Source organism: Pipistrellus hanaki (assembly GCF_964339955.1).
Source record: "Pipistrellus hanaki genome assembly, chromosome: 1".
NCBI lineage: Eukaryota > Metazoa > Chordata > Mammalia > Chiroptera > Vespertilionidae > Pipistrellus > Pipistrellus hanaki.
In genome coordinates this window covers 2073203-2094659 of record NC_140503.1, presented here as the reverse complement: position 1 = coordinate 2094659, position 21457 = coordinate 2073203, and the positions used below count along the sequence as shown (strand labels likewise).

At 63.1% G+C, this 21457-nt stretch overlaps 1 protein-coding gene across 1 annotated transcript in view; it reads left to right on the top strand.

The window, feature by feature from the left end:
- The window catches only part of TRAF3 (TNF receptor associated factor 3), an 81662-nt gene extending 61867 nt beyond the window's left edge, over positions 1–19795 (top strand). The window contains exons 6-11 of the mRNA XM_084896590.1: positions 3445–3525; positions 5507–5581; positions 7248–7340; positions 9790–9930; positions 14454–14628; positions 15325–19795. Of these exons, the coding sequence (XP_084752716.1) occupies positions 3445–3525; positions 5507–5581; positions 7248–7340; positions 9790–9930; positions 14454–14628; positions 15325–15896 (1137 nt within the window). The 3' untranslated portion in view covers positions 15897–19795. The remainder of the gene's footprint in view (positions 1–3444; positions 3526–5506; positions 5582–7247; positions 7341–9789; positions 9931–14453; positions 14629–15324) is intronic.
- The last annotated feature ends 1662 nt before the right edge of the window (positions 19796–21457 follow it).

Below are 21457 nucleotides of genomic sequence, written 5' to 3'. Positions count from 1 at the left end.
GCCTGGCTGAGCTGGAACCGGCCTGGGGTGGACTCCGGAGCTGTGAGGCCAGCGCACGCCCAGAACTGAACGAGGTCGAGGTGCCGAGGCTCGGGGCTGCCGGGAGCTGGGGTGACATTACATTCCCTGCACTGTGCACCCAGCAGGGGTGACAAGGGGACGGGGCAGGGGCAGGGAGGCACCATGTGGGCCTGGACTAGTAGAGCAGGGAGGGGGAGGGGTTCTGGGTGGTTTTGAAGGTAGAACCAAAGGGATGAGCTGATGGCTCTGTACAGAGTGTGCGCCACGGTGACGCCGCGTTTATAGCTGGAGCGTCTGGATGAGCCGGAGGGCCTGCCGAAGTGGGGCCCGTGGGGCCTTACAGGCTCGGGGGCTAGGGGCCGAGCGGGTGGTCCAGGCTCCAGAGGGGTGAACAGCGGGCCTTGCAGCCATGGGTGGGTGTGACCGGAGAGCCCACGTCCCATGGGGCACACAGTGCTCGCAGGCCTCTGAGACGGGAGCGGTCCGCAGACAGAGGCTGCTGTCGGGTCCGGAGGGGGATCCCGGGGAGGGCAGGGCAGGTAGGAGGGGCGGGAGCTGACTGCCAGGTGAGGCAGGGCGATGACTGGGGTCATCAGAGGAGGGCACGGAGAGGGCCGCTGGGGTGCAGGGCGCAGCGCATGCTGGTGGGTGTTCTGAGGCACTCACTGACCAGAATCCGGGAAAAGCCTTTGTTTTGGGTACAAAATCTTTATAATCTCCGTGTTTGCCTGATGTGTACCTTTCTCATGCCTGAGGCTTTCTGCCGTTGGGAAGCCTGTCCCTGATTCTGCAGACGCTCCCAGGCGGGAGGAGGCGGGAGGGCTGGGCTGCCCTGCGTGCGGAGCCATGTCTCGGCCGTGGTGGAGCACACCCCGTGGGCCCAGGGGCACGCGCCCGGAGAGCAGCTCCGGTCCTGCCCGCGGGGCAGGCTGCTGTCAGACACGCCTGTGCTTCTTGAGAGATCCAGTTAGCTCTGTTTGCAGAATAGAATCCAGCAATTAATTTTCATTTGCATGAGGATTTGTAGAGTGTGTCAGTTAACCATCACACAACTGACTCTGAGCTCAGACGGCGTGAGGGCCTGGAGTTAAAATAACAGTGGAGTGCCTGTTGGACCCGGCGAGTGGCTCTCGGGCGCACGCGGTGTGCGCGCACACTGTGTCTGTCCCTCCCCTCGCTGCCCTGCGGCGGGAACAGCGCTCCGAGGAGGCCAGCTCGGTGGCCTGGGGGCCGCACGGGCCTCGGTACGCAGGTGGCATTCGGTTTGATCTGGGTCTTTGTTTTTTTTAATATATTTTATTGATTTTTTACAGAGAGGAAGAGAGAGGGATAGAGAATAGTAAAGATCGATGAGAGAGAATCACCGATCAGCTGCCTCTTGCACACCCCCTACTGGGGATGTGCCCGCAGCCAAGGTACATGCCCTTGACCGGAATCGAACCCAGGACCTTTCAGTCCCCAGGCCGACACTCTATCCACTGAGCCAAACCGGTTTCGGTTTGATCTGGGCCTTAAATTTGTCAGCAGCAAACGGGTGAGAGGCACAGAAAGGTAGTTAGCAAGTTTGGGGCGTGCGCTGTGCCAGGAAAGACTCGGGAATTCACTGCGCTCTGGTGATCAGCTGTTTTAATGATGCAGACGTGTCAGAGTACGTTAAGGCATGTGCTTCCATGCCAGGGCCTGTAACGCCCGGTCCCCACTCATGCGCAGGCCGGTGCCCTGGCTTCCTCGCACACCTGTCCCCTGCTGGCATGGCCGACTCCGTCTTGCTCGCTTAGCCTCCTCCCCCGAGGCCGGTGTGGTCCCGCGCCCGTGCTGCTGGGACGCAGGTTGGGAAGCGCTGGCACTCCGCCGTTACTTCTCTCGGAATCTCTCTCCTGTGTTGGAGCCGGTGTCGATGTTACGTCAGCGGGGCTGCATGTAGCATGGTCTTACATTTAGTCTAGAAATGTCGGATATCGGTCGCTTGTGTTAGATTTTGTGAGAAGTCAGAGTTCCATAGGTCTCACTTCCCCGGAGAACGGGCGTTTAGCGGGAGGGCCTGCAGGCACAGCCGCGGTGGAAGACAGGTTGGTGAACATCCCTGTCCCCGGAGAGTGACCCTCCTCTCCCCGGGAGGGGCGGCTGCGTGCACCACCAGCCACGGCCGCACAGAGCCGGCGCTGTGGAGCAGGGACCCCACTGCCCCCACTGGGAGGGCACAGGGCATGGTGGCCCCTGTGTGACGTGACATCACACACCTGTGAGCAGTGAGGCCTGCACTGCACGCAGTGCCCGGGTGAGCCTGGCCTGGCCCAGGTCCCAGGCAGCTCCCAGGGCAGAAGTCTGTTTTGATGACATTCAAACGCAATCAAAACAACACAGTGTCTTGTCTGGCTCAGTGACGAGTGTAAGGAAGCTTTCTGAGCAAAGGGAGGAGAAGCGGAGGTCAGAGGTTGGGGTGACTGTGGGGAGGCGGGGAGAGGCCAGGAGCACCCGGAAGGTGAGGCCAGGCTGGTCCTGCCGCAGCGCAGGTGGCATGGCTGCTCCATGGGAGTGTCCCAGTCCCACTCACTCCTCAGGCTGATGCCATCCGTGCGCTGTTCTCGCACCAGGCGACGAGCAGCTTTCTGATGGGTGTGTTGTGGCTGCTATGACAGGTGTTTTAAAACAGTCCTGGAGCTGGAAACCCAAACCAGGGATGGCAGGCCGCGCTCCTCCGAAGGCTCCGGGAGCCCGCCCCCCCCCCCCCCCCCCCGGACGCTCCTGAGTGCAGCCACAGCACGGGCTGGGGTCTGGCCCGCGTCCCCGTGGCCATCTTCCTGCCGCCTGTCCTCTCCTCGCGGGGGGGCCTCCGTGTCCACGCAGCCCCGTTCCCGGTGAGCCAGCTCTGAGTTGGGAGCTGGGAGTGCCCGGCCTGGCCCCGGCGCCCCTCCCCTCGGGCGCTGTCACCTGTCCGGTGCTTGTGCCCCCCTTCGCTTACGGGCTGGTGCGCGGGTGCCTGCGGACCGAGCTGATCAGTCCCCGCCACTCAGGCCCTGCGTGCCGTCCAGAGGAGGTGCCATCCAGAGAAGGGCTCCAGCAGAATTTGCCGTCTTTCCCAGACACTAAAGACAATCTCAGTGAGATTTCAGGGCAGTGATTGAGGGACTCAGGGGGTCTGGCTGTTCAGGCATTTGAGAAGCATCATTTCCAGACTCCAAACTGAGAGGCCAGACAAAACCCGGCCCCGACAGCCCGCCCTCACCGCCCTCACCGCTCTGCTGCGGGCACAGGCGCCGCCCAGAGCGCGCACGCTCCGAGGGCTGCAGCTCGGGCGGGGCCCGCACCTTCCAACACTCAGTCAGCGTGAGGGCTTCTCCGTCAGCCGGGGCCTCCGGTGGGCCGCGTGGGGTGGGACGACCCGTGTTTCGAAGCTGACGACGCCTTGCTTTCCTCCTGCAGAAACACGAAGACACGGACTGTCCCTGCGTGGTGGTGTCCTGCCCGCACAAGTGCAGGGTGCAGACCCTCCTGAGGAGCGAGGTAAGGGCGCCGCGGCCTGGCCGGGGCCTGGGAGGACAGGAGCCGTAGACGCCCCCTCACCCGGGAGACCTGGGGTTGAGGTCACAACAGGAAAGCTCCGCTGCTCCTGGGAGTCAGGTTCAGGCCGCAGAGCGTGCAGGGCGCAGTGTGGTTACCGTGAGAAAACGGACTGCGCCAGTGCAAGCACAGGAGATGCTGTTCTTAAAGCAGAGGAGCAGGAAGTTCTGTGGGGTGATCTCAGAGATGCTGCCGACCCGCTTGGGCCGCGCTCGCTGTGCGCCCTGCGGCTGGCGTGGGCAGCGGGGCTCCGGCTGGCGGCCGCGTTCAGGGGCCCTGGGTTTTATGGAAAACGCCGAGGTCTTCACGTCTCTGCATCCGGTCCTGGCCTGAGCCCTTGGGTACCACTGGGCTGCCATTGGGCTCACTAAGGGCATCCCCTTAGTCCTGGGAGCTCTGCTCTGAGAAGCCCCCAGCCTTTGGCCGCTGGAATTCACCGCTGGACGCCGCGTGGGGCGCCTCCCCTCGTTCCCCATGAGCGGAGACGAGGGGTGCGAGGACCCCAAGAGCCGCTCTCACTCGGTGCGTCCTGCACAAGCTGACTGCAGCGAGGCAGGCCTGGGTGGCGGGGCCCTGGCACACACACCGCGGGGCGCTGCTGTCAGAGTGAGCGGGCCCGTCTGCGCTGTGAAGTAACTTCAGGCTTTTACACACTCCGCTGAATTTTTACTCACGCGGGGCTATCTGAATTAGGGACGGAAGCAGCCTCCATTTTGCCTGTGAGTTATTTTTATTTCAGAAAAACCGGCATTTATCTTGAGTTTCCGGTGAAAGGTGTTATTGGCGCATAGATTGTTCTCGCCTCCATTCCAAAGTGCCTCCAGTCCTGTGAGGCTGAGAGGGACCATCATAAGGCCATTTAGGAAGAAGTGTGGCCTGAATGTCCAGCGGCGCCCTGCCCATCCGTGAGACTCACGGCCCCGACCCCAGCAGCAGCAGCTGCCGGCAGCTCCTTCTCAAGTTGAAGTTGCCCAGGCTGCGCTCTGCCAGCCTGTGGTGGACCTTAGGCGCTGCCTCGGGGGCAGCCTGACTCCAGGCTGGGGTCAGAGGAGCCTCAGGTGTGCTGGGCTGCCCACCTGCCCCGCTCAGAGACCTGCAAAGTTTGCCATGGCCGGTCAGGTCCCGCCGGTCACCCCCTCGGTGCTGGCCCTCATAGCAGTCCTGTGGCTACTTTCCTCTCTGCCCCAAGTGCTGACCTACAGGGAGGGGCCTGCTTGGTCCTGCAGACCAACGACCCCTGCCAGAGTGACCCCCACGGGCGCTGGGGTGCGGCCCTGGCCCCGTCAGACACGCCCCGCTGTTCCATAAAGGTCTTTCCCGAGTTTCCCAGCACACGGAGAGCCGTACTCCCACCGCCAGCCCAGCGCCAGCCGCTCTGCCGAGGGGCCGCGAGGTGCGGGCGGTCTGTGCGGGCGAGTTGCCGGCCTGCAGCTCCATGGCCGTCCTCTCCCAGGCCCTCCCCCGTCAGCAGTGTGACAGTTCAGACTCCGGCCAGCGCGTGCTGGCTCCTTGGGAAGTGCATTTGTGTGTGTACATGAGGCGTGTGCCCGGCTGCATCCCGGGTGCTTTCCTTTTTTGTGTTTCATGCAGTTTTCGTTTACAGTCTTTAAATGTGCATCTCAGTTCACGTTTCTTCCTCTCTTATCTCTGGCACTGCAGACGGCAGTCACGTTTCCAACAATCCTAACGAAAACTCGAGTTTAAGCAACGCTACAGCGAACGTATTTCCGTCTATTGGTGTATCTGTGTACACACGTGACGATACGTGAGCTCACTGCCGAGGAGTCTGGGAGCCCTGGCGGGACGCACCTGCGGCTGTAACCGCCATCCGTGACGGTGCAGCCTGGGTGCTCCTGTGCCTCTAACCTGTTTGAGCATTTCCATGCGAACGTTCGTGCCAAACTCACGTCTCTTTCCGTTGCAGTTGAGTGCCCACTTGTCAGAGTGTGTCAATGCCCCCAGCACCTGTAGTTTTAAGCGCTATGGCTGCGTTTTTCAGGTCAGTATCCGACATCTGTCCTTCCCAGTTGCTGACATTCTGCCATGGGAGCCAGTTATTACATGAACTGTAACGTGCCACTTGTGGGCTTGGCGTCTTTGCATGGAGCCGGATCGCCCTGTTGCGGGTGACGGTGGGGTTTTGAGAGCTCAGGTCGGCACCTGTGCCAAGAGGAAGTCAGGATGCTCCCGTCTGAAGCCAGCGGGCGAGAAAGCCGCACAGCCTGGTGGCGGGGGGTTTGCAGCCAGACGGGCTGCGATGCTGGCAGTAGCGCGTCTGAGTAAGTATGCGGCCGGCTGGTGTGAGCACCGGGCACTGTGGTATGGGTCACACACACGTGTATCCATGAGTGCATTTTGCATATAAGTCACACTTCCTGGGACAGCAGCGAGGAAGGACAGCTCCGTCATTGCCACACCTGTGCGATGACAGACCTGTTTCTGACTTATTTTTTTAAGTGTGTGTGTGTATATAATATAATATACATATTTTCATTGATTTCAGAGAGGAAGGGCAAAGGAGAGAGAAATATCAATGGTGAGAGAATCATTGATCAGCTGCCTCCTGTACGCCCCTCACTGGGGATCAAGCCTGCAACACTGGCATGTGTCCTGACCTGGAATTGAACATGACCTCCTGGTTCATAAGTTGGTGCTCAATCACTGAGCCACACTGGCCTGGCTATTTTTTTTTTTTTTAACACCTCTGAGATTGCTAGTGAATTTGAACTGAGTTTCTATTGAAATGTGTATCTTAATAGTAAAACTATGAAAAGACAATATCTATTACTATTAAAGTATTTTATTTAATTTTATGTATGAGCCACACATCGTTACGAAGTTAGCACCAAGTTGTCCTTGGTGTACTAGTATTTTCTCAGGAAGTGAAGCCTGGAGCATGAAGAGGACTTTAGGTTCTCTCTGCCCCAGTCGCCCCTGTGATGTCATGTGTAGTACCTTTCATTCTGTGTCTGTGTATGTATATGTTGACATATAGCAACACTTATGTCAACATAAACATAGGAATATTCTCTGTACAGAGTATATGTTTTGGAGATCATTAAAATGCTTCCTGTGGCTTCTTAATTTTCCAGTATCAAAACACATTATATTTTCATGCCAATTATTCCTTAAATATGGAAGTACTATTTGCTGACCTTGTTACTGAGATGGTCTGCATCTTATATACTCTGTAGATGGTTTATTTTATGTTTATATGTAACTTCCTAAGCAGCCTTAGAACAGTGAGCAGTCCATTTCCCAGTACAGTGAATGCCATGATGAGTTAATGTTTTGGTGAATTAGTCAGAACCCTAGTCTGATTACATGTTCACTAGATTACTGTATCAGTATCTAGCCATAACCGAAGCTGTCCAAACCCATTTATATTTTAATGAAAAAATTTCTAAAGGAAGGAAATGATGTCTGAAATTCAATTTCTTGACGTTGTAAGTACGAAACAGCCGAGAAGGCACTTGGTGAGAGCAGCTTAGGAGCGAAGCCTTGAGCCTGGGTCCCTGTACCACTGCAGAGCCGCGTCCCGCGCGCCCGGAATCAGTCACACCCCAGGAGCAGGCTCCCCTTCCCGCTCAGGCTGCCTTCCGTCGGGCCGTCTCCGGGCTCTGCGCTCCTGAGGCGAGGGCTAATGCCCCCACTTGGTTCTGCAGGGGACGAACCAGCAGATCAAGGCCCACGAGGCCAGCTCCGCGGTGCAGCACGTGAATCTGCTGAAGGAGTGGAGCAGCTCCCTGGAGAAGAAGGTAGGACACCGCGTGCTGCTCCTCCCCGGGTTTCCTCCACTTCGAGGAGAGACCTTGGTCACAGGGATGAGCTGTTTGAGGGTGAAACGGCGCCCAGAAATGGCCAAGTAACCTCTCCTCACAGTCTTCTATAAATGAAGGTGTTTGCATTTTTCTTTGTCTTTTTTTATTGCAAGCACATGTGCCGTGCTTTTTAAAAATCACGTGTGGTTATCTTAGCACTTGAGGCCTGATGCATGAAGATTCATGCAAGAATAGGCCTTCCTTCCCCTGGCTGCTGGCCCTGCCTTTGCTCTGGCCCCGGGGCCACCTTTCTGCCTTCTCACACTGCCCAGAATGCCTGCGTCCTACTCCACCACTGGTTGCTCAGTGCCCGTGTATGCAAATTAACCTGCCAGCTTTGTTGTGTTAATTTGCATATTCACTCTTGATTGGCTGGTGGGTGTTGCAAAGGTACGGTCAATTTGCATCTTTTTTATTCGTGTAGATTGCTCTGAACAGGGACTACCACACATGCAGACCTTCCTCTCCTGTAAATGAAGTCAAATTGGGCGCCAGGTTCATTCATTCCCACATTGGCTATGGCTGCAGCCAAGTGGAGCATCTGGGACAACATGGGCCACACAGCTCCCATCCTGCCCTCTGGCTCTTAGAGAACAGGTGCCACCCTGGACCGGGAAGGCATCTCCATGTCACAGAGAGGCTTGCACACTCCGGCCGGAAACACACTCCGACATGCACCCACTCGTCATGCGTGTGTGAGCGCACACGTAAGAGCGGGCATCACAGGACCCCCCCACACCGCAAGGGTGTGGCACTATGGGGGCTGGGGCACCGAGCAGGCCCCTTCCCCAAAGGGACTCGCCCTGCTGCCCTTCTAGGCACTGGGTGTGGGCTGGGCTGTCAGCAGCCCCTTCCTGGGAGCTGGTCCATGGCATGCCACCTGGCAGGCCTTCTTTCCGAGGAGAAGGAGAGGACTCTGAGAGTAGGTGGCGTTGTCCGGGGACCACTCGCTGCGGGTTATTACAGTGAGAACTGGCGCCAGCGCACGCGCACGGAGAGCACGCGAGCACAGCGGAGGCCCTGAGTGGGCGGGCAGCCGGCAGCCTGTCTGAGGCCCGAATGCGTGTCAGTTAGATCCAGGCGACTTACATGTCCCCGTTCCCGAATGCCGCGTGCTTCAGCGGAGGCGCCCGCTGGAGAGGCACAGGCACACGAGAAGGGGGCCGTTGGACGCGCAGTGGACGTCTGAGTCACACGTGGTGGCCTGCCAGCCGTGGTGTCTGCTCTGTTCTCAGTGGTTTTCCTAGAAGCCTTTCTTCGAAGACTACTGTTTCTGCCTTTTCCGTGGATGTGCTGCCGAAGTGAGCGCTGTTTCTGCCTTTTTAAAAATTAGGGTCTTGCCCTGGCCGGTTTGGTTCAGTGGCTAGTGTCGGCTCGGGCGCGATTCCGGTCCAGGGCACGTACCTCTGTTGCAGGCTCCTCTCCTGCCGGGCTCTGGTCAGGGTGCGTGCAGGAGGCAACCAGTGGATGTCGATGTTTCTCTCTGCCTTTCCTTGTCTCTTCCACTCTCTAAGTCAGTGGAAAAACACCTTTTGGTGAGGAATTAAAAAAAAAGTTATAGGCATAGACCTCAGGGCTTTAGTCTCCCCAATTCACTTAAAGGCACTCTCGCCACTAGAAGAACTGGCTTCTCCAGCGGCAGGAGTTACGTGGCTGTCTGCCTGTCCTGGGCGGCGGCTGTCCGGCGGCTCAGGCTGGGACCCTGTGGCGCCTGAGCCCGCCCATGGTGCGGCCTCCCGCCGGGAGGGCTCCCTCTGCGAGCCCTGGGTCGGCCGCATGCGCCTGAGCCGGCTCTTGCTGCTGCTCCGGGGTCTGTCCGTCCAAGGGCCCCCAGCCCCCTGCTCCTCCCCCTCCTCACCGGCCCAGAGCAGAGCCGGCCAGCGTGGAGGTGACGGCCTCCTTCCAGGGCCCCGGGCGGCGGCACTGGAGCCTCTGGCCGCCCTGGCGGGAATGGAGGGGGGCCGGGGCCGAGGCTGCTCCGCACACTCGTCCAACCACAGGAAGCTCCTGTGAGGCCGCTTAGAGCCCCCACTCCCCCACACCTGTGGTGTGACATGAAGCACATGGGGAAGCGCGGGCTGCGGTGTGGGGGGGTCCTGTGATGCCCGCTCTCACGTGTGCGCTCACACACGCATGACGAGTGGGTGCATGTCGGAATGTGTTTCCGGCCGGAGTGTGCAAGCCTCTCTGGTGAGAGGTCTGTTATTAATTCTCAGCAAAACCTTCCGAGCGTCCCGGTGGTCCTGAGGCCGGGCCCACGGCCGCGTGCACATCGGGGGAGGGGAGAGGCCTGGGAGGTGTCTCCAGAATCCCTCCTGGGCCGGCACTGGGCGCGGACTGCTGTTCCTGTGAGTCGCATTGGTTCGCTTACGGGGCTCCCTTCCAGGTGTCCTTGCTGCAGAATGAAAGTGTGGAGAAGAACAAGAGCATACAGAGCTTACACAACCAGATATGCAGCTTTGAAATTGAAATCGAGAGACAAAAGGAAATGCTGCGAAATAATGAATCCAAAATACTACACTTACAGGTAAGAGGCTCACCTGGCCGGGCGAGGGCGGAGGGCGGGGGGCGGGGGATGGAGGGCGGAGGGCAGGGGGCAGGGGGCGGGGGGCGGAGGGCGGGGAGCGGGGGGCGGGGGGCAGGGGGCAGGGGGCGGGGGGCGGGGGGCGGAGGGCGGGGAGCGGGGGGCGGAGGGCGGGGGGCAGGGGGCAGGGGGCAGGGGGCGGGGGGCGGGGGGTGGAGGGCAGGGGGCAGGGGGCAGAGGGCGGGGGGCGGGGGGCGGGGGGCAGAGGGCGGAGGGCGGGGGGCGGGGGGCGGGGGGCAGGGGGCGGGGGGCGGGGGGCGGGGGGCGGGGGGCGGAGGGCAGGGGGCAGGGGGCAGAGGGCGGGGGGCGGGGGGCAGGGGGCGGGGGGCGGGGGGCGGGGGGGCGGAAGGCCGGGGGGGGGGGGGGGGGGCGGGCCCGGCCCCAGGACAGGTCTCAGGAGAGCCCCGGGGAGGCACCTCCCCTTGCTCCCGCCAGCGGCCGGGCAGGCTCCTCCCTCCTCTCCGGAGAGCACACACCACCCCTGTCTGTGCCTCCGGCTGCTGTGGCTGCGGCCAGACTCCAGCCCGGGACAAAGTTGGTTTTTCACTGTTGAGGCTTTCTTGTCCGTCGTGGTGACGTGTGAAGTGAAGTGAATTTCCCCATGGGGCCCGGCTCCTCACTCCGCTCCCCGTGGGCCCAGAGCGCTGGGCCTGGTCAGAGTGATGATCCTCGCCTGCTGCTCAGCCTCCAAGGCCCGTCAGCGGGTCGTCACGGACACCAGTGCCCGGCAGACGCTCGGTGCCCAGCGCCGTCTCCCGGCCTCGCCCGGGCGCGGGGAGTGCCTCGCCGCCTCAGCGCTCACGGGGACCGCGCGCCAGCTCTGTCCGCACTGCGCTGTGGTGTCGGGGAGACGCGCCGACTGCTGGCCTGTGTTAGGAGAGGTGCAGGTCACAGAGTGAAGAGCCAGAAAGTACTGCGTCACGTAAACCACCACGAGCCCCTGCGGAAAGTCCCTGGTGTCGTTTTTTCATCTTCACCCAAGGATATTTTTAGAGAGAGTGCAAGTGGGGGTATGTGGAAGAGAGAGAAACATCGATGTGAGAGAAACACGTCGATTGGTTGTCTCCCACATTTGCCCTGACCTGGGGATCCAACCTGCAAGCTAGGTACATGCCCTTGACGTGGGTATCGAACTGGAGATCCTCCGGTGCACAGACCAGTGCTCTAACCATTGACCCACCTGGCCAGGGACCTCACCGGCCTGGGCTCAGGACGAGCCGTTGTGGTGAACTGCTCTGTTGGGCCTGGGCTCAGGAGCGCATGGGGAGGCTGAGGAGGTGCCACTCATTAACCTGCCAGCCGCGCGGGAAGGGTGCCAGGAGCGGCTCATGGGTAACAGACGTGGGACCTGACGATGAGGTCATGGCCGCCCTCGTTAGAAACCTCCAGGTTCTCCGCATTCGCTTCCTCCTCTTCCGGCGAGAAAAGCTGGAACTTAACGTCCTTTTCTGTAGAGCTTAATCGTCCCACTGGGAGTTACACTTTAAAACCACTGTGATCCGTAAGCCGCGCTCTGAGGCCGGCGGACTGCAGCGGTGGCGAGGCGCGGCGCACAGCGGCGGCCGCGCAGTGACGGGGAGGGTGCTCAGTGGCGCCCTCCGGAGGCGGGGACAGGCCGCGCAGTGACGGGGAGGGTGCTCAGTGGCGCCCTCCGGAGGCGGGGACAGGCCGCGCAGTGACGGGGAGGGTGCTCAGTGGCGCCCTCCGGAGGCGGGGACAGGCCGCGCAGTGACGGGGAGGGTGCTCAGTGGCGCCCTCCGGAGGCGGGGACAGGCCGCGCAGTGACGGGGAGGGTGCTCAGTGGCTCCTCCGGAGGCGGGGACAGGCCGCGCAGTGACGGGGAGGGTGCTCAGTGGTGCCCTCCGGAGGCGGGGACAGGCCGCGCAGTGACGGGGAGGGTGCTCAGTGGTGCCCTCCGGAGGCGGGACAGGCCGCGCAGTGACGGGGAGGGTGCTCAGTGGTGCCCTCCGGAGGCGGGACAGGCCGCGCAGTGACGGGGAGGGTGCTCAGTGGTGCCCTCCGGAGGGCGGGGACAGGCCGCGCAGTGACGGGGAGGGTGCTCAGTGGCGCCCTCCGGAGGCGGGGACAGGCCGCGCAGTGACAGGGGAGGGTGCTCAGTGGCGCCCTCCGGAGGCGGGGACAGGCCGCGCAGTGACGGGGAGGGTGCTCAGTGGCGCCCTCCGGAGGCGGGGACAGGCCGTGCAGTGACGGGGAGGGTGCTCAGTGGCGCCCTCCGGGGGCGGGACAGGCTGTGTCCGCAGGGCTCCGGCGGCTGGGTCTCGCTCCCCGCGGTCCCCGGGAACCCAGCGGAGGGCTGCAGCGGTCTCGCCCGCGGGGAGGGTGCCTGGAGGGAGAGGAGTCCTGTCCGGCTCAGCAGACGCGGGTCCTCTGAGCCCCGGGGTGCGCCAGACGTGCCTGTCAGCCGGCGCTTCCTCTCCGTCCTGCAGGCCCCTCAGCCGAGCCCGGCACAGCCCGCACCTGCCGCTACTTCCTTCCTCAGCCAGGACCCCCCCCCCCAGCCGCCCCAAGAAGTGTGCCTTACGCTGTGCTGTGGCCAGAGGTGCTCAATGGCCGGCCACGTGTCCCCAGCACAGACATGGGTCGCTGCCCACCCACCTTTCCTGACCGGCTGCTGTCAGACACCTCGGTGGCCAGGTGTCAGTGCCGCCTCCTCCAGGAAGCCTGCCGGCCCCACCCTTCCACTGCCCACAGCCCCGCATCGGGCCCAGGCCAGGATGGCGGGTGTCGCGTCCCGTGTGCTCCCCTTCCTGCTCCGCCCCCAGGGGCCCTGAGCCCGAAGGCAGCGGGCGTCTGAGCAGAGGCTCCCGCGGACGGGCCGGCAGGAGGAAGCAGCCTGGGTGTGCTTTGAGGCCGGGGAGGACCATGGCTCTGGCAGTGGCGGGGCGGGACGGGCGTGGGCAGGTGACAGGAGGCCGTCCCTGGCTCCGGGAGCCGGTGCAGAGGACGGAGGGGGTCGCTGCCCAGCCCCTCGCTCCGTACCCCGCAGTGTGCGGCGCGGTGTCCGCCCCGGCCGCCCTGAGGGCTGTTCTCAGGGAAACACGCAGCCGTGGGCGGGCTGCCCCGAAGGAGCCGCCTGCTGGCTTTCCCAGAAAGCTCGGCCTGGACCGGCCCTGCTGCAGGCCGTGTGCGTACAGCAGCCATGTAAGAGGCCGTTGCCCGCGGTGTGGCTCTCCTCACACAGAACTGGGCTGAGCTCGCTGGTGCCGTGTGCTGTGAGCAGGCCCGTGTTCCGGGGCCGGGCCTGGCTGTCCGACCGGGAGCTCATTGTCAGACACCACAGCCTGTCCTTGTGCCGCGTGCCCGCAGGCTGCTGTCCCAGGCACCTCCCGGGGGGGGGGTGCAGGAGGCTCCACGAGACACGCATGGGGGCGTGTCCGGGCCGCCCCTGCTCCTCGGCCATCAGGGCAGGGCTGGGCAGCCCTGGGAGCAGCCGTCACCCCGGCAGGGAGAGCGCGAGCCGGTGAGGCACCTGGTGTGATGCTCGTAGTGTGAGGGGGCTGTGCCCAAAACGCGCCCCCAGACACCGCCTCAGAGTGGAATACAGGGGCCCGCATAGGAGAGGTCTCCTCTGGCGGGACCATCTTTCCTTTTAACACCAGCCCCTCCCAGCCTTCCTGGAAAGAAGAGGGAGAACAGCACCGCTTTTACCCCAAAGAAGTAAGCCATGTTTGTCCCTTCGGGGTTAGTGCCAGCCCCAAAGGTGCTGAAACTCAGTGTTTAAAAATAGGCTCTCAAAAGGGGAAGTGAGCTTGGCCCCTGCCCCCCGCCCCCCCGCCCAGTTTAACGGGGCACATTGCCCGGCCTCCGGGAGCTGTATGTCAGGATGCAAATTCTTCTCAGCAGTGAAAACGCTAGGCCCCGGCCTGGCCTGGCAGTGGCATGCCAGTCCTTTAGCTGGCAGCGGTCTCGCTCTTCGGTCCCTGCAGGGATGTGAATGTCTGTGCTTCTGGGAGGAAAGGGCTTCTGGATTCTCTGAATTAAAATATCTAAAACGGCAGAGCCGGCCACAGGGCTCCGTGGGTGAGCATTGACCTGCGGACCAGGAGGTCACGGTGCAGTTCCCACTCCGGGCACATGCCCAGGTTGTGGGCTTGATCCCCAGTGGGGGGTGCAGGAGGCAGCCGATCAATGACTCTCTCTCATCATTGATGTTTCTCTCTCTTTCTCCCTTCTCTGAAATCAATAAAAATAATGTTTAAGTTAAAATAGCATAAAGTCGGGCCTCGCTGTCGATAGTGTGTGCGGACCAGCAGTGTGGTGTCTGTGTCCTGGAGGGCATGGGCGTTGAGCAGGGAGCGCATGCGCGCACACACACACACACCCGCCTCCATTACCCCAGCCCTGGGCCCAGCAGCCGGGGGAGGCCACGTTGGCCCCGCTGAGGGCTCCAGAGCGTCCCGGAGAGTGCTAACTGTGTTTGCCTCTTGATGCTTTTGGTTTGGAAGCGAGTAATCGACAGCCAAGCAGAGAAACTGAAAGAGCTGGACAAGGAGATCCGCCCCTTCCGGCAGAACTGGGAGGAAGCGGACAGCATGAAGAGCAGCGTGGAGTCCCTGCAGAACCGGGTGACCGAGCTGGAGAGCGTGGACAAAAGCTCGGGGCAGGCGGCCCGCAACACCGGTGAGCGCGGCGGCGGGCGGGCGGGTGGGCGGGCGTGTCTGAGGGACCGGGGCGGCACCCTTCGCAGACTCCTGCCGCCCTGGTAAGCCTAGTGGCTCACGCGAGGGGCAGGCGGTCCCCTCGTCACGTGGGCCCAGGACGCCCCGGTTACGGTGCAGTGTGTGCCAGGCGGCAGGCCTGCCGAGGTGCCTGTGGCTGAAAGAAATGGGTCCCGCAGACTCGTCCCCTCCGTGCGAGGCCAGCGGGCAGGTGCCCGGGGGAGGGCAGGGCCTGCCGGGCAGGTGCTCATGACGCCCCTGGAGCAGGAGGCGAGGGGGGGCGAGGCCCACGTGTCAGAGCTCTGGGGGCTGGACGGGCGTTCGGAGTGTTGGCGGGAAATGACCGGTGGAGAGAGGAGCGTGAGGTTGGACTAAGCTGCCCGAGGCCATACGGTGGGAGAGAAGCCACCGGAACTCGGCACAGACGCCCCCGAGCCTCCCAGCAGCTCCCTGTCGCGGGTGCTGCGGAGGGGCCCGGGCCCAGGCGGTGCTCATGGGTGCGTGGGGTCCAGCCTGAGTCGGGACCGCTGTGTGGCGTTGGTCCTGCGCCCGCCAGGACCTCGGCGGTGCTCCGCGTTTAGGGCAGACACGGGTGAGGGTCGGCCTCTCCCTTCCTGACGCTGACGGCCTCACCCTCTGTCCACCTGTCCGCCGCCAGGCCTGCTGGAGTCCCAGCTGAGCCGGCACGACCAGATGCTGAGCGTCCACGACATCCGCCTGGCCGACATGGACCTGCGCTTCCAGGTGCTGGAGACGGCCAGCTACAACGGCGTGCTCATCTGGAAGATCCGCGACTACAAGCGGCGGAAGCAGGAGGCCGTCATGGGCAAGACGCTGTCCCTGTACAGCCAGCCCTTCTACACCGGCTACTTCGGCTATAAGATGTGCGCCCGGGTGTACCTGAACGGCGACGGCATGGGCAAGGGCACGCACCTGTCGCTCTTCTTCGTCATCATGCGCGGCGAGTACGACGCGCTGCTGCCCTGGCCCTTCAAGCAGAAGGTGACGCTCATGCTCATGGACCAGGGCTCCTCGCGGCGGCACCTGGGGGACGCCTTCAAGCCGGACCCCAACAGCAGCAGCTTCAAGAAGCCCACCGGGGAGATGAACATCGCCTCCGGCTGCCCGGTGTTCGTGGCGCAGACGGTGCTGGAGAACGGGACGTATATCAAAGACGACACCATCTTTATCAAAGTCATAGTGGATACTTCGGACCTGCCTGACCCCTGACGGCCGCGCGTGGGTGAGCAGAAGGCATCTCCTCAGGGTTGGAACCGCCGTCTCCACCGGGGTCCTGGCTGCGGCGCGGTGAGGACCCGGGGGAGCAGGAAGCGCAGGAGCGGCTGCGGCCGGCGGAGGAGCCACGGGACCTCTCTATAGACTAGACCACTTCACCGAAGAATTCTTGTCCTGCGGCGAGCAGCACTGCTGTCGGAGAAGGTTCCATTTCCATTTTCAAAGGTCTCATTCATTAAGGCGGAAAACATATAGGCTAAGAAAAGAAAACCACGTTTTCTTCCTGAAACTTGAACACACAAAGACACACCCACCACATGCATACACGCCTGGGGCTAGCTGGACATGTCAGCATGTTAAGTAAAAGAAGAGTTTATGAAATAATAATGCAGTTCTGATATATTCGTTCTAAACCTCAAGAGTGCAATCTTGTTTCAAATACAGCATATTGTCTATTTTTCAGGCCTCATCTGGTCTCTGTTTTACTAATTTGTTTGTCAGAAGACCCTGAAGTCACCTCGGTCTTTTCTGGAAGTCTCTAAATTCAGAATCATTTTTTAATTTAAAGTTCTAAGATAATGGTTACTGCAGACATTTTATTTTAAAACGTTGATAGACTTATATTTCTTGGAAGAAAATGTAAACTATCCAACACTGGTTATCACTTGTGATAGGAAGAGAATATTCAATCTGTGTTATTTCTCGTTAGAAATGTAAACCTTCAATATCTGTCGTAGTCGATGACACTACTTCAAATTATTACGAAAGGAAATTGCTCATGGATGCTGTGCATCATTTCAGATTTATAATTGTTTTCACCCTAAAATAGGGCATTAGTTGAACTTCGGAGTTCTGAACAAAGTCCTGCAGGCTTTACATTGTGCCCACGAGTTCCGACGGTCCGATCGCCGACAGCGCAGCCCTGGCGTCCAGCACCGGGTGAGCGGGCGACGCGCGCTGAAGGCGGCCAGGCAGGGGTCCCTCCATTCTGTCATTCCGCTGCGTCTGTCCCGGCCTCCGAAGTGACATCTGTGCGTAGAGGTGGTGGCATCCTGTACCTGTGCCTTACCGTGCACGCTGCTTCCCGACCCAGGCTCTGTGTGCTCTGTGATTCTAGGGCGTGACCGTGCGACCAGACTCGCGGCCACTAGCTCTGCCTCGCCGGCCAGGCAGCTCCGCACCTGAGGGGGAGCCGGCCCCATCTCGGCTCTGGGCCCCCTGCTCAGTTACCCCTGATTGTCACAGACCCCAAGTCTCCCGGCCCAAAGGTGAGCCCTCGAGCATTCCAGAGACCACCGTTCTGGGGCCTGCCGGGCCGACCCCTGGCCTCCGGGACCACTGCCTGCGGGAGGGTGGCCTGGGGGCCCTGGGCCCGGCCTGCGCCCGCCCCACCGGCATTTTCTCAACTCACTGTTTACCTTCTCTCAATGGTCCAACTGTGATGAGCAGCCGAGCCCTGCCTCCCCTCCGCTATGCAGCACGCTCCACGGGTGCTAACTGACGGGTGCTACATGTGACGGGTGCTTCCCAGGCCCAACCAGCGCGACCCACCGCCTGCGTGCCGCTTATCCGAAAGCCGCCCCTCGACCCGCCGACAGCCGCGCTCAGACTGCCTGCCGCCGGCCCACGGCTGCGCGGGCGCTGGGCCGGGCCGGGCCGCGTGTCTCTGGTGCTGCCGCTGCCTGGGTGTGCCTTCCCGGTGCCGCTGAAGCCCTTCCCGCGCACACCGGTCCGGGCGTCCGTACGTGACCTCTTGGGTTCCGAGCACCTGCCAGGCCCGTTAAACGCTCCGTCTCGTCTCCCTCCTCCACTCCCAGGCGCTGGGGGGCGAGGCCGCGTCCCCAGGGGAGGGGCTTCCTCCTGGCCTCCGGCGGCTCCCGGTCAGGGTTCCCTGCAGGACTCCCGGGCTTCCACCTCACCAACGTTTAGAATGAGCACCCTCGTCCGGCCAAAAAGAAAAACCAAGACCGTCCTTCCCCTCCTCCCGGGGAGAGCTGTTGGGATGGACGGGCTGCGGGGAAGCACCGCCCGGGGGGGGGGGGGGCCCGGGGGAGACCATGGCCCCGCCTCCGAGAGCCCGAGGACTTGGCTGGGGAGAGGCTGGCATGGCGCGAGCGTCTCCGTGGCACTGGGGTCGGGGTGTGGCCCCTGCTGTGTGCCCATCTCCCCTGTGTATGCTGACGGGGCACCGCCTGCTGCCAGCCCCTCGCGGCCCCCACTGTCCGGCAACAAGGAGATGCCGCCTGCAGTGAGGGGTGTGCTCCCTGCCTGGAAGCGCAGACCCCCCCTCGGCGTCCCTGCTCCTCACCGCGGCAGGCGGCAGCCCCTCGCCGGGCCTTTCCTGAGCTGCCCTCCGTGCACGCTGCCTGCAGAGCCTGGGGGGCGTTCTGACCGGACCGGGAGAGGGGCCCTGACGGGCGCGGCTCGGTGTGCACGCACCACCGGGACCTGAGGGGCATCGGGCGCCCTGATGGCTGCTGCCCGGCCCCAGGGCCCCGCTCCAAGCCCCCGTGGGAACAGCAGGAGCTTTTGGCCCCAGCGCCTCCTGCCCGTGACCTCCCGCACCCCCTTCCTGCCCCGAGTTCCCATCACAGCGGAGGCCCCAGGCTTCCCTGACCCGAGGCCACCTTGGGGCCCAGGGAACACCTGCCCGCCTCCAGGGTCCTCGGCGCCGGGTGGGGCCCAGGCCCCAGCAGCAGCGCCCGCTCTTTCTGGGCGATGTCGGGTCCCCAGCAGCCTGTAGCCGAGGGGCGTCGTCAGCAGAAGAAAGGGCGTCTGGACAGACCCCTAACCAGCGGGGTCCCCAGGATGTGGGGAGATTGGCAGGACCCCCCTTGCACCCCGGGGTCAGGCCCACAGCCCGTCCTGCAGCACAGGGTGAGGCCGCGCTGTCCTGAGGCCGGCACAGCCCGGCCCGGCTCCCCCGCTGTCTCCCCGGGGCGGGCACTCAGCCTCGCCCCAAAGCGCCCTCTGCTGGGCCTGGACCTGGCCTCCTGGGGCTCCAGGGGCCCGTCTGCATGTGTGAGCGCTGGTGACGGGGCGGGTCTGCCCCCCAAAGCTCCTCAGCCATGACCACGGCTCTCTCCCGCCGGCCGGCCTGGTAGTTGTGGTTTCTGTAAAGGGGGATGTGGCGGCCAGAGGAGGCCAGTGTGGGCAGGTGCCCTGGTCACTCCTGTGTCCGGGCAGCGCTGCTGGTCCCCAGGGAGCCGGCCGGATGGGGGGAGGCGGGGCCCAGAGGCATCGTGGGAGCATCATCGCTGCCTGGGCGCCGAGCTGTGCTTGCGTCTCATTCTCCGCTGCCGCATGTCCACGTCCTGTGCCCTCGCCCAGCGCCGAGCGGGCGCCGGTCTGCTGCCCCTGCCGCCGCCGCGGGCGCTTAGAACTCGGTCCCTTAGACAGCCAGCGCGTCAGCGGGCACCGCGGCCCGCCGGCTCCCTGCGCCTTCTCTGCGGGAGCCGCCCTGACCGAGGAAGCGGTGAGCCAGCACACGGCCGGAGGCTCCAGTTCCCGCCGGACACAGACCAAAGAGGCCACCTCTCACCGACCGTCCGACCGCCTGTCACGCCGTCCATCCGGGCGCTCGCCGCGAGGCACCCCGGCCGCAGAGTGACGACCAGTGGTTCCGTCCGTGTTCCAGCTCTTCTAAGAAACAAGGCCGTGTGAGTGATCGCTCGGCAACAACCATCTGAGTCCGTACCATGCCTGGTTTTCTCATAGCATTATCATGTTTTCTGTTTTGTTCACTGTATCTTGCTGTGGTTTTATTTAGTATTTATTTGTGTTGGGAGGTCTTGCGATGTCTTTGTGTTCGATGCTGATAACTGACGTTTGTACGGGATGGAATGCACCTGAGATGCTAACCTGTCATTAGAGACAATAAACCTGACGAAGGACCCGTTTCTCCATCGCCCTGTCTCAGGCGTCGGAGCGGCCGCCTGGCGGCCCCGGGCGGGGCGGGGCTCATGGGACGCGGGCCCGCTTGGAGGAGTGCCCGCCTGTCACCACCGGGAACGTCTTAACTTCTGAGAACAGGTCCTGGTGCTCACTTTGCCCCGACCCTGCAGGCGGAGTAGCCTGTGGTCCCCTGACTGCCCCCTGGCTGTCCGTGCAAGTGATGGCTCCGACCTGGAGCCCAGGGCTGGGCCCGCACCAGCAGCCGCTCAGGCCTGTGCCTGGACCAGAGCAAGCAGGCCCCTCCCCTCCCGAGGCCCAGCGGGCCCAGGTCTGGCCCTGCCCCAGTGCCCTCTCAGCTGTGGGAGTCCAGGCCGCCCAGTCTCCTCCTGCCAGGCAGAGGGCAGTGCCCGCCTTCCCTTGAGACCAAGTGGCTGTTAGAAAGCACCCAGCCTGACCTCCAGGGGGGTTAGTGTCTCTGCGCCCACGCACCCCACCCCAGCTCGGCGCCCACAGAGCCCGTGTCTCGTTTCTCTAGGTGCCCGTGTGTGTGTGTGTGTGTGTGTGTGTGTGTACAGGCGTGTGACCCTGCAGGAGGAGCCTGCATCTGCCTCGAGCTTCCCAAATTGTTGAGTATGGGGGCTGCCCCCGGCTGGGCACTAAGGCCCCCGGAGCCACCCGCCCCTCCCACCATCTCCTCCAGGGTCCCCGCTGCAGCCGCTCACCCTCTGCCACGTCCCCAAGTGGGGCCTCGCCTGGGAGGGGCCCTCAGCCTCCACCCCCAGCAGGAAGGGGGCCCAGGAGCGGAGGGCCCCAGAGGCCACCCCACCAGGAGCTGCTCGGAGAAGGGGCACAGCCCTCCCGGTCAGTCCTGTCGAGGGGTCCCAAGTCCACACAGCCCTTATGCTCCATCCACCCTCCTGGGCAGGGCCTGAGACCTGGGTCCCACTCAGCCTTGACCACACCAGGACGGACACCGAGCGACACCTGGTGGCCCGGGGCCACTGCCGTGTCCGGGGGTTCCCGCGCCCCCGGCGGAAGCTGGACCCTGTCCTTGCGCCTCCCGGTTGGCTGCCCTGAGGCCACGGGACAGTCAGCAGCGCGGCCAGGAAGAGGGCCCTGGGCTGAGGCCCGGGGACGGGCCGCAGAGAGCGGCCGTGGGCGGCGCGTCCTGCCCTCGCTGCGGCTCCCGGCCGCTCACCAGCTCGGGCCTTGGCTTTGGGCCGTGGACTTGGCACTGGGTTTGGGACAGTGGCTCTCCAGGGGGCCCATGTGCGGCTGCTCAGTCAGGGACAGCGGTGGGGGAAGAGCTGTGGGATTGACCTGGTCCGATCTGTCCTCGAAGACGGAGAGCAGAGAAAGGAGAGGGCAGGAAGGGGGTGATGCCATGGCCCGGGGTTCTGCCTGGGGACCACGGCCAATAGCAGGCCTGCCTCCCCCACCCCCAGGGCAGCAGGGCTGTCACTCACGGGGCCCTGATGCCGGGGGAGGGCTGTGATGGCCAATCAGAGGACGGCGACCCGGGCCACGTGGCTGGTGCAGACCTCGCTGAGCCCCCCACTCCACCCCGCCCCGCCCCGCACAGGGCCAGCCCGGCAGCGGGCCAGCTCCCTGCCCGTGGAGAAGGCTGAGCACACGAAACCAGCACGAGGGCGGTCAAGCCC